Below are 12,658 nucleotides of genomic sequence, written 5' to 3' on the forward strand. Positions count from 1 at the left end.
AAATAACTAAAAGCAAAAAGGTTTGTGAGTATGGCTTGAGTGATAGAGCATCTTTCTAGCAATCATAGGCCCTGAAAGAAAAGAAAGGAGAGGATGGATGGAGACAGAGAGGGGGGGGGGAGACTAAATAAATAAGTCTGGGGATCTATGAACTGAAGGCTACTTGGAGAAACAAAATGAGAACAATGATGGTTCAGTGAGCCGAGGCTCAGGTGGCAGACCATCCCATACATCTACCTTCCCTTCTGCCTTCAGTCTCTACTAGAATGTGGAAGATAAAACTCCAGCAAGTAAGAGTGTTATTAGAAGGCCAGCAATTGAGTAGCTTTCTGAAAGATGGAAAGTAAACAGTATGGCAGAAGGGAGGGTCCCACTATCAAAACTAAGCTGAGAGAGAGAGGGAGTTGTAAGGAAACTCCAGATTCAGAGATGGGGCAGCAGGAAGGGCCTGGAGCAGCAAGTAGGACTGTTTGGGGGCCACTGAGCCCTAGATCACTGCACTGAGCAGGGGCAAGTCTGGCATTTGTCCCTGAGCACAGGATAGGCAAGGGCTCACATTTTCTCATGTACCACAAGGACCTGGGCTCCCGGGGGAAAGCCAGAGCCCTGGTGACTACAGGAACCCTGAGGCAGTGCTAAAGAAGCTAGTTGGAGCTTTGTCCTCAAAGTCGTAGATGTAGGATTCACGCTCGTTTCTCACACTTCTAAGTGTCGAGATACACTTGTAAACTCTTCTTGTTTGAAACACCTCAAATTGCAGGGGTAGAGGCTTCTGGATTGTACAATGAACAATGTGTTAAAGTAAACACAGGGGTTGATTTGCTGGCACTAAGTGACTGGTGCCGACTCAATGCTGTTCTGACTTACTACTCTACTTTTTTTTTCAGGACTAGTTTAGTAATTTGGCTCATGTTCTTCTATATATTTTAATTGCTTAAAATTTATTATTATAGTTTCTATATACAAAAGCAATTTGTTATTCTGAAAATTCATTGGAAAACCTTGGGTATAAGAATTTTTTCTCAGTGGTATAGTGTTTACCTAACATGCATGAAGCACTGGGTTCAATTCCTTGGTATCATATACACAGAAAAGGTCAGAAGCTGTGCTGTGGCTCAAGTGGTAGAGGGCTAGCCTTGAGAAAACTCAAGGACAAGGCACAGACCCTGAGTTCAAGTCCCAGGACTGGCAAAAATAATTTTTTCTCAAACTTGTAAACACAGTGGACTTAAAGCCAGCCATGTGGTACATATATGAATTTGACTTGGATGGGTCCAGGAGGTAGAGGGAGTTTGAGGTCAAGGTGGAGAGAGAGGGAAAGAAGAGTGGACAGGAGAGGAGTTAAAAGCCATAGCTAAATCATTTGGTGTTTCTTTTTCCCCCTAGTTTGTCAGTGCATAAAAAGGAAAGCGCTATCCTGGGTTTATGTAACATCTGGTTGAGGGTGTTGGCTCGGTATAAATTAGCTCAGTTTCTTCAATTGGATTTTATACTGGTATACACAGAAACCATAGTCAAAACCCACTCATAGTCTACGTTAACTCGGGACAATAACTAGTTGTTCCTACGGTTCAATGTATGCCAGGAAATACGCTACATTCGAAGGAAGTTTGAGCTCCATTTCTAAGCTTGGGATCATTAACTTAGTAATAACTGACGTGTGAGTCAGTTTGTAATGTGACGTTGCAAACAGTTCCAGACACAGGGCGGAGAGCTGGCATACACTCTGGTATTGGTCTCAGAGTTTGTGAGGGTTTGGTGGGCAGAAAAGAATAACTTTTGCTAGTGTAAGATGCTTAGACACAAGCATTCTCAACCTGGCTCCCCTAAATGTGCTTCTGTACTGCTTGCCTTCTCAAATGGAGTGAGCCCTACAGGCAGGAATCCTTACCTCGCTGGTTGTCTTTGAATTCCTGCCACATTCCACGTGCTGGTCCAGAATTTCAGTAGTGATCTTCTGCCCTTAATAGGAGAGACAAACAATGATAAATAAAGCTGCAAGTAACTAGCATGTGAGAAGATAAAACAATCTGTGGTGCAAATAAATTAAAAGTGACATTTGAGTAAGATGGCAGGGGACAACCAAACCTTTTTTTTTTTTTTTTGATAATTGTTGAGGACAGATAGGAAAGCACATCCAGGAGTCTGCCTGGTGTCTGGGGAGTAACAAGGAAGCCAGTTCAGCTAGCAGAAGGTTTTAGGTTTTGAACCTGATTTGCTGGATATTGGGAGAGAGACAGAGGGCAAAAGCAGAGACAGATTAGGAGCTAGGATGCCCCGCTGGGGCCTGGACGCATTGGGGACTGACAGCTACATCTTTAGTTAGAGCAATGGAACTCGCAGGTGGGTTAGCCATGGGGAGTGAGAGAATTGGAAGAGTCAGGGATGGGCTGAGACCCTGGGGATATTCCAGAGCTTAAAATGAAGCACAAGGGTTTTTTGTTGTTGTTTTGTTTTTTTCATTTCATTTGTTTTTTGGCCAGTCCTGGGGCTTGAAGTCAGGGCCTGAGCACTGTCCTTGGACTTTCTAAGGCTCTAGCACTTGAGCCACAGCACCACTCCCAGCTTTTTCTACATATGGGGTACTGAGGAATTCAACCCCGGTCTTTGCGTATGCTACGCAAGCACTCTGCCACTAGGCCAAACTCCCGGCCCCAATCAGATAGATTTGATATGAAAAGAGACAGACAGCTCAGGGATCAAGTTAACTTCCCTGGCACTGTACTACTGATAAGTGGCAAAGTCAAGTTTCAAACCTAGTGTTATCAAAGCCTGTGCTTTTAGCCTCCAAGCCATACTGACTCCTGCATAGCATTTCACATGGGGCATGGTTTCATTGAGCATTGAATTCTCACTGCACCCAACTACAAAGCTGTGCTGGGGAAAGAAAGTGATTAGGTGTGGTCCTTGCCCTCGAGGCAAGGAGCTGCACTAGTGCTGTGAAGTAACAGGTGAGGCAAGAGCTGACTGCAGGTGCCCTGCAAACCACGAGAGCTGTGGGAGAGAGGCGCCCACAGTCACCTGGGAGAAATGGCAGGGCCATCTCCTTCATTTCTTCCTTTGCTCTTTCTCTAGCTCTTTTTCCCTTCCTACCATCTTCACTTCTAGAATATGTGGCATGTTTCTGTCCCTTCTGGGAGTCACACAGAGTATCATTATGGTTGGTGCTGATGGAGCAGGGGGAAGGGAAAGCTGTGTGAAGAGCGAAGGAGGAGAGTGGGTGCTGGGTGCTGCCCGGGGATGAGGAGAGGAGAAAACTCCCCTTTCTCTCAGCTTCACCTCTTAAACTGGTATATCACATTAAAATAGCAACTCATTCCGTTGTTTGTTTGTTTTTTTTTAATTAGTTCTTGTCACTGTAGTGTAGAGGAAAAGCAGAGGCAGTTTTGTCTTTATGCAAGCTGTGAGTTTAAGGCCCCAAAGGACTTGCAAGGAAATGGAGGGCCCTGTCATGTAACTGGCTCTCCACTGCACTTGGCCAACAATGCTTTCTTTTAGCTTTACATGGCCTCTTCTGACTTACAAGGTAGTTCTCTGACTTCATTTCTCTTCTTGGATGATTTAGTATGTGTGGTTCCTTTATCATGCTACTTTTATCAGAGATAAGAAGTTGCTAAAGAGGACTTTGTTTCCAAAACAATTAAGGAAAGAGTAATCTTTTTTGAGCAGGTTTTACTAGGTAAGGCAGGCTAGGCTGGACCTGCCCAACTAATCTTTACTTTTAGTTGGATTAGAAATAAGCAAGGTCATAGAGCTACAGATTTAAAATAGAGAAATCATAAACTCCCTTGTCTAACACATAAGAAAATTGGCAGACGACTCACACTTGTAATCCTAACTACATGAGAGGCTGAGACTGGGAGGATTGCATTTCCAGGCCAGCCAGGGCAGAAAAGGGCAAGATTCTGTCTACACTATATGGAAGAAGAATGTAATACCAGCAATGTGGGAAGTCTAAAGTAGATCGAAGGAGGCTCAGGCATGCACCCAAAAGCAATAACCAGTAAAAAACTGGGCTGGAGGGCTGGTCAGGTAGTATCAGGCCAGCCTAGCTAGCCAGCACAAGACTTTAAGGTCAAACCCCAGAACCATCAAATAATAATAATAATAATAATAATTGCCAGAGAGGTTAAGCATAGCTCAAACTGATTGTTAACAGAAATCGAGCTTCTACAAGCTAGTATCTTCTATCTATGTCTCCAGGACTCTATAGATTATGTCATTGCCCCGTAACACTGTAAACTCATTCATAGTAAAAGCTGGCCTCCCTGACGCAGATTCTGTGAACCAGTTAGTCTTCCTGACGTAAACTTGGTAGATTACCAAGTCAGCTAGTCCTAAAAAGACTGCTCCTGTACCTGTGTTAGGGGGAGGGTAGGCGGGCCTGGAGTGAATGATCGGATGTGCGGGTTGACCCGAAGGTCAGCTTCCGAATAGGATCCTTGGAGAATTCACGTGCTCGTTCACAGCTTGAGGGAATTAAGGGGTTACTGCCTTTTAAAATAGTCCTGTCAGTGGCCAGGAGTGTGGCCTTGTAGTAGCGAGCTCGCCTAGCATGCACAAAGCTCTGGGTTCAATTCCCTGGAACCACATACACAGAAAAAGCTGGAAGTGGTGCTGAGGCTCAAGTGGCAGAGTGCTCACCTTGAGAGAAAAAAAAAAAAGTGTCCAAGGACAGTGCTCAGACCCTGAGTTCAAGTGCAAGGACTGGCAAAAAAAAAATATTAACGAGATCTGGGTTCAAATCCTGAACATACCATGTACATGCCATGTGATAGCTTATGTGATCTCCAGCAGGTTATTCCAGAGTTCCTAGATTATTTCTTTATCTGTGATAAAATAAGAATAATTACATACCCTCCTCGAGGGATAGAGAAGATGAAAAAGAGAGTTTGTATTCATTTCCCAGTGTCAACCATAGCATACAGCACTTGCTGAAGCCACAGGAGCTGCTGGGCCAGGAAGCCGAGGCTGGAAGATAAAAGGGACAGAACACATGGACAATACACTCACAGTCAACCAATGCTGGCAGTCTAGAGACTTCTCTAGAAACTCTGACAGCCTTGACAGTGCAAAAGAGCCCATTGGGCAGTTGTGGAGAAGAAAAAGAAGCTTCGAGGAAAAGCAGTACCAGAGATGATTAAAGATGGAGCGACAGAGAAGTCCCTGAGGCCCACTGAACTCTGGAGAGATGCAGGGTTTACCTCACTACTTACATATACAGCATACCACCCTGCTGTCCTCCACTTCTCCCCACTGATTCACAGACAGAGCTTCCAGAAGTCATTTCTGGACTGCCAATCAATCATCAGTACCTGATTTAAGGCTTGGTTCTTAGTGTGGTACAACCTTCAAACCTTCCTTATCCTTTGTATAAATCCCAGTGTTCTGTCCCTCTGGATTTGGCCTTCCAGCCTAATCTCTCCTTACAGTCTGGCCTTTAAACCCTTCCTTTCTTTAGTTTTTCCAGTGTGGAATGTGGCTGCTTATCCCAGAAGGCACTCTACTTAAATCCCCTGCCCCAAAGGGGTTTGCTTTCTAGCCTTTCCAGCCTCAGGCTCCGCCTTGTCTCAGGCAGGGAGGCACTTGTGGATCTTCTTCTCTCCACCATGCACACATAACCAACACACAACCAATATTGGCTGAATTCAAGTAGACCTTTTTAAGCCATCCTTTCTGATTTCTACCCTCATTTTCTAGTTCCTAAATATGCTGTATGAATTTAATAGAAACAAATTTTAGAAAATAAATGTTTTTGATGATTGTGGGACAAGACTTTCTAGGAAAATATGAAAGCATACCTGGCTGTCCCCTGGAGAAGAGTTTTACTACCACAAAATTGCCTTTTTCCTCCCTCAGTGGCACAGCTAATAGGGATTCAAGTATGTACTGCCTGATCATTTGAATCCCACAGAAGCAAAACACTTTAAGGAGGAATAGTTTTACTGTCTATAAAGGAAAGATTGTTCTCAACAGTTTCAGAGACCCAGGGCTTAAAAGCTGGATTTAAGGGCAGGGAATAGGGGCCTAGCTTGAGCTGCGCCAGCAAGTATTTGTTTACACCGCTGGTGGCTTCTAAAGGATCAAAGAAGCAGACAGACTGACGTCTGACCCTACCGGAGCTTTTGAAGGGACTGCTTTCTCTTCACATAGCTTTTTCTGCAAAACCTGAGCAACAGAATGCTACTGCCTAGAGTCCATAAAGCAGCCAAGCCAGTCTGACCACCTTGAGGGAAACACCAACTAGACTGCCAACACCAATCACAAGAACTCTAGTTACTAATTATCCTTGGCCTCCGAGGGGAAAGAAATAGTAGCTCACTGATTGGATCCTGAAGGTGAAATGACTCCACATTGTTTTACACTCTGACCAGAGCCAATAGGAAGAGTATATTGAGTGCTTGGGAGACATGTTAAGCAAGACAGATCCAGCCTTAGGCACCCGTCTGCATTTCAACCCAGCCCATGTCCATGGAAAAAAGAACTAAAACTCGTGAACATGAGTGAAACTCATGAGATTAGAGGAGAAAGAGAAGTGGAGGAGAAATGTCCTTGGAGCTCCAGCTGGGAGTATGAAGACTACAGGCGTCTCCGGAAAAGGAACCCCACAGTCCAGAATGAACTTTATTCAGAGAATGTCCCAGCCAAGGAGCGGAATCGGCCATACAGGAAAAGAGACTGTGGATACTGGGATTTTGAGCAGAGTGAGCCGAGCTACATGGACTATGGGGAAGCAGATGAAACTATCTTCCAAGGTGGCAGTGATAGGGATGCAGAAGATGTCAGTGATGAGGATCTCAGGCTGGGGACAAAGGAGAACTTGCTTGTACAAAACCCAGAGGTGATTCGGAATGCTGGGAGATACAGGAAGATGAATGGTTATGTAGATTGTAAGGATCTGAATTACAATCTCAAGGATTTGGAAAAAAACGAACAGTGGACTGACCACAAGAGTTCGGATGATTCTTTGGGGATTTTATATCAGCCTCACAACTGCTATATGGGCCTCAAGAATTGTAATGATAGTCTTGAGGACTGTAAAGAAGTTAACTTGCATAATAGAGATCTCAACCGTTTATATCAAGTTCCTGGGACGTATACTAATGGTCAGTCTATGGACTTCTCAGATTTGAATAGTGTCAGTGAAGGTAAAGAAGTTGCTAAATACTATCAGGAGGACAGAAATATTTATCAAAATAATAAAACCTATCCTAAAGCAAGGACTCATTCTATAAGTCAGGAGAGTTTTCATACAGAAAATAAAGGGTGTGATTCTTCCTTTGCAAACCAGGAATATAAATCTGATTACTACAGCAGAGCAGCTTCTCACCAAGTGGAGAATGTGGAGTGTAACGGCATTGGCAAACCAGGAATGATGGCGCCTCAGGGCAGAGGGGTCGTCCCAGCTGGTCTGCAGAACCAACATCCTAGGGGGAAACAAGAACTTCAGTGTACCATGCCCCAGAGTCCTGCAATGGAGAAGACTAGCTGGCAGTTAGGAGAAGACAGAGCAGTGACCGTCCCAGAGGCTTGGAAAAGGAATAGCTGCTTCCGCCGCACTGCACCCAGCACCCTGAGACGCTCTGAGTTTGTGCAGAACAGGAAGAAATCCCAAGGTAGGCACTCAGCCAGCCCTCTGATAGGATGAAGTATGAGAACAGGTGAAATGGGTGGCGAGAGCAGGGACAGGTGCAATGGTATACTTAAAGTCTTACCAAGTATACCTTGTGTAAGAACAACCTTTAACCAGTTCCTGTTAGGAGGTATTTTGTAAAGCAAGAGTCCTGGAAAGTCCATCAAAATGTGACATGGCTTCCCAAGCCAGACAAACATATCATAGAAATTTTCCTTTATTCTTCTTGGTTCTGTCAGAAGCCTCTTGTCACAAATATTTTTCCATTCTTAGGTTAATATTTGCTCTTCTTATAAGGATAGCAATTTCATTATTGGGGTACCAGGCAGGAATTTATTTTCCAGGAATGTTTCTCTCCGTTCCTACACCTTTTTTAGACATAGTAGAAAGGAAGATTTGACTTATTTTATATAGAGACTGTTCATTTCTTGACATGGAAGAGTCTTAAGTGAATTATGAACTTTGAAACTCCTGTAAAATTCAGGCTGTTTCTGTTGATGGTGTTCATTAGGTATTCAGATAATTTCTTCTTACTGAGCCTTAACTAAGTTATTTGTTAGATGGAACTATGGAAGTCTTTTATCATGTTAGGGATGCTTTCCTTCTTGCCAGTGTGTTTTCAACACTGTGAAGTGAAACTTCATAGAATTTTTGCTGTGTTGTTGTTGTTGTTTTCTATAACTACTGGACTCCATGTTGAGCTTTATTTTTAAATCATGTGCTCTCTTCATGCCAAAACAGCAGTTTAGGAGAGTCTAGATAATTGACGAGTATAGAATAGACCTAGAGAAGGCGAATAATCTGGAAGGTTTGGCTCACACCATCCATTGAAGAGAGAACTTTTCCACCTTGGTTTCCTTCAGAATAGGCTGGCTGGTTAGGTTTGTACAGGGCCATCAAAGACTATAAAGATAAAGACCTTGATGGGATCCTGGTTTGACTTAAGTTTCCAAGGCATCATTTGGAACCAGCTTTTGTGGCAAAAAGCAGGCTCTGTCTCTGGTTTTACAAAGATAAAAGTGAAACCAAATATACTTTAATTGGACAGCTAAAGTACTTAATAGCTAGTCTTTATGGGGGGGGGGGGCGGTGAGGGGCTGTGCACTCATTCCTAGAGCTTGAGCTCAGGGCTTGGGCGCTTTCCCTGAGCTTTTGTGCTCAAGGCTAGTACACTACCACTTGAGCCACAGTTCCATTTGTGGCTTTTTGGTAGTTAATTGGAGATAAGAGTCTCATAGACACTCCTGCCTGAGCTGGCTTTGAACCATGATCCTCAGATCTCAGCCTCCTGAGTAGCTAGGAATTACAGATGTGAGCCACCAGCACCTGGCTTAGTTTTTTTTTTTTTGGGGGGGGGGTACATTTTCTCTCCAAAGTGATAGAAGTTGGGTGATATCTAAATTCTTTCCAGCTTTAAATAAACAAGTCTGATTCTCTGATTTCGTGGGTTGGTTTCTGTGTTGCAGCTATTCCCCTGCCCCCACATTTTTTCTTTTCATGAACTTTGCTTCCTGTCTGCAGTTCCTTGTTTTACTGAGTCTTCTAACTGTCATCAAGGGTGTTGATTGTTTGGTGTGGCCAGAGTCCAGCCTCCTCACTCGAGGGTTGTAATGTGCCGGGCTATCTCCCAGAAACCCACTTATCATTCCCGTTTTTACAGCTCTTTCCTCACACTTGAGAACTTTGGAAGTATAATGCATAGGTAGCTTACTTGGTGCCCCGTTTTATGGCCCTGATACTCCCCTTTCCCAGTGGTAAAAATCTCATCTTCACTCGGAAATAGTTTAGCTTTCTACTGTTATGTTAGCCATCCCAGAGGGGGAAAAAAAGCCATGACCTTCTACTGTGACATAGTAACACCACAGAAGGAAAAACAAGTGGTAGACTGAGTGTGTCTTGAGTTCAAATTTCAGCTCCTTGGGGTTTCTAAACTTTGAATTCCTTCGTGGCAAAGTGAAGATAATAATACCTGTCTCCTGGTGAGAGAAGATCAACAAAACACTGACTCACAGGTCAGGAACCCGTGCTTATCAACCACACTCTTTGTGTTTTATCTAAAACCTGCCTCTCACCCCTCACCAGACTGTCCCCTGCTATCCAGATTGGTAGTTCCCACTGGGCATTTACACTGGACTTGTAAAACACCTCATCTTTAATGTGGAATGCCATCCCTTCTTCCTCCTGTCCCAGAGTCATAAGAGAAACAGCATTGTTGGTGGCTGCTCCCCGGCCTATGTCCCAAGTCACAAACCAGTTTTATCCTTTGGCTTTCTTTCCTTCAGTAGCTTTATCAGTTTATTCTCCTGTGGACCCCTCCACAGGTGTGTTTCAGTTTTATCCTAGTTTCTAGAGTGCTTGACCCTCTCACACTCTAACCTGGAGGTTGCTGATTTCACATCTGGTTTCCCAGCATGCCTCAGTTGTTAACTATCTGCAGGATTCTAGCTGAAGTAATTCACTGTTTTCTCTTGGGTCCACTAGAGTCTACTTGCTGGCACACAGATTTTGGAATTCTCTATGGCTTCCACTTTTCGGTTTCCCTCTTAATATCTAGCTCTGTCCTTGATGTGCTGGCTCTTCAGCCCAGCAAGAATGCTGCTTGTTGGCTTTCTTCTGTGGCTTCATTCCCCTGCTAGCCAGGAGTCTAAGGATTGCCCTGGGGACATGGGGAAATGTGGGCCTGAACTCTGGGCATGGGCTCTGTTCCTGGGCTCTTCAGCTCAAGGATCGTGCTCTACCACTTTGAGCCACTGTGCCACTTGGGTTTGGTTTTCTGATGGTTAACTGGAGATAAGAATCTTAACAGTGTTTCATGCCCAGGCTGGCTTCAAACTGTGATGGTCGTATCTCAATCTCCTGAATAACTAGGATTACAGGCATGAGCCACCAGTGCCTGGCTGGTTTTCTTAAGTCATGTGATCTTCAGTTTCTGCCTACTTGATTGATTTTTTAAAATTTATTTTATTTTATTGCTGGGGTAATGTAGAGAGTGGTTACAATGACATTCGTCAGGTAGTAGGTGCATTACTTCTCACACATGGATACCCCTTCTCATGTTTTTGTCCCCCTTTCCCTCCCCCTACCCTTCTTGATTGCTTTCTAATGCCTATCTATAATTATTGTTTTTATATCTTTGCCTGAGTTGTCAACTAGTTGTCCTAGGAGGTTATACAGTGTTCTTTGGAAGGATTTGCACGGTTGCTGTCATAAATTGTTATGATGGGAAGGGGTTCCAAAGCCTGTGTTACCTCTGTTGAATTTAAAGGGTAGTGGATTATCCAAATGAAAAACAGAATATATAAAACTAGAATTTGGGGGCTGGGAGTTTGGCCTAGTGGTTAAAGTGCTTGCCTAGCATGCATGAAGACCCGGGTTCGATTCCTCGGTACCCATACATAGAAAAAAGCCAGAAGTGGTGCTGAGGCTCAAGTGGTAGAGCTCTAGCCTTGAGAAAGTCCAAGGACAGTGCTCAGGCCCTGAGCTCAAGCCCAGCACTGGCAAAAAAAAACAAAAACAAAAACAAAAAAAAAACTAGAATTTGAAGTCTTTCAGGATTGGAAGGCCATACCATTGGCTATTACTAGACGAAAGCTTGTGTAGTGACAGGTCTCATGATTGTATAAACACCATTCATCACTAGGTCTAGAATGACAAGCACTTCTCAAAAACAAATACAACAGAGGTGTGAGAAATTGGGTGGCACTGGAAGGAGTCCTCTTCACCGTGTGTCTTCCACATGGAGCTAGGACATTAAAGGGTGTGGTGGGAAGAGAATAAAATCAAGGCAGTGCACTTGGAATCTCATCATCTCATGACTAGTCCTGGCCAGAATCAGAAGCCTGACACTCAGCCCCCTCCCAGTACTAGAGTTTTCTTAAGAAAGCAGTAAGTACCCATGGCCATGCATTTGCATCAGGCTGCTGAGCCTTTTGAGTGTGCCCATGCGATTTCTGGTGGCAAGATACATGCTTGTATGCCTGGTTCCATAGGTAGATCATTTTCATGGAATCTAGAAACAAACCCCTTTCCTTGCAGGTGTCTTGAGTCTTGATCAGATCTCAGCCTCCTGAGTAGCTAGGATTTCAGGCACGAGCCACTGAAACCGGGCAATGATTTCTTTCTAGTTAATTATTTTACAAAAATCCATTTTGCCTTGTAACTCCTTTTACTTCTGCCTAAAGATTTAAAAATAACAGTCTCACAGTCGAGCCTAGCAACAGCCTACTGTGTAAGGATTTATGGGTGTTTGGTGAGAGTTCAAAAGTGATGTCTTACTGGCTCTAGTATCAAACTTCCCCTCCTGGCATTCTCATTGCTTGGGCATTGGATTCTGGTTGGCTCTCCTGTCCGGCCCCCCGGGTGTGGGACTTGGAAAAGAAGGGGAGGAAAAGAAGGGGAGGAGCTTTGAGCGAAATCTAGGAAGGCCGTGGAATTTCCCCCAGGAGGGATTTTACACTGGGCTACTTGCCCAAGTTCCAGAGCGAATGCCACTGGGAGAGTTTGTTCAGTTTGTGGTGGGGCTTTAGGATCACAGTGTGATGGATTCATCTGTGAGGTTGGTGATCTAAGAAGTCTGCCTTGCCGAAGAGTTCACAAAGAACTGGACAAACTGCCTCCACCTCCCAGTGAAGCAGAGCTTAAGGAAAGAATGGGGGCTGGGTGAGTGGCCCCACTGACCGGGAATACAGAAAACCAGGATTTATGATTCCTGCTCACTGAGGCTCTGCAGGAGAGGATGAGCCAGTTGTATGGACTGCTTCCTCTTGGGGTTTGTTACACGATTTTTTTCTTCTACATAGGTCATTGAGCAGGCGATCATAGTTTGGAGACTTTCTTTTTTTCTTATGCAAGTTGATAGTTCAAAGTGTTTTGTTTACTTTTTGGGTAGGTGTTGTCTGTTTTCTTAATCAGTTTAAAGGGATTTGGTCAAGGGGGGAAATGGTGATTATTAAAAAAATAAAGAAAACTTTGAGGTGCTAGTCTCTGAGATTTAGGGGCAATTAAGAGCTGCTAGTACAAGAATAT

General features: G+C 44.1%; 1 protein-coding gene across 2 annotated transcripts in view; it reads left to right on the forward strand.

The window, feature by feature from the left end:
• The window catches only part of Dnmbp (dynamin binding protein), a 76,224-nt gene that overhangs the window by 36,995 nt on the left and 26,571 nt on the right, over positions 1 to 12,658 (forward strand). The window contains exon 1 of one of the 2 annotated variants that reach the window (XM_090346087.1): positions 6,462 to 7,616. The exons of the other annotated variant lie outside the window; for it this stretch is intronic. Within the exon in view, the coding sequence (XP_090202213.1) occupies positions 6,500 to 7,616 (1,117 nt within the window). The 5' untranslated portion in view covers positions 6,462 to 6,499. Of the gene's footprint in view, positions 1 to 6,461; positions 7,617 to 12,658 lie in introns of those variants that run through there. 2 annotated transcript variants of the gene reach the window in all.

Source organism: Megascapheus bottae, chromosome 15, assembly GCF_031878675.1.
Source record: "Megascapheus bottae isolate mThoBot1 chromosome 15, mThoBot2.hap1, whole genome shotgun sequence".
Lineage (NCBI taxonomy): Eukaryota > Metazoa > Chordata > Mammalia > Rodentia > Geomyidae > Megascapheus > Megascapheus bottae.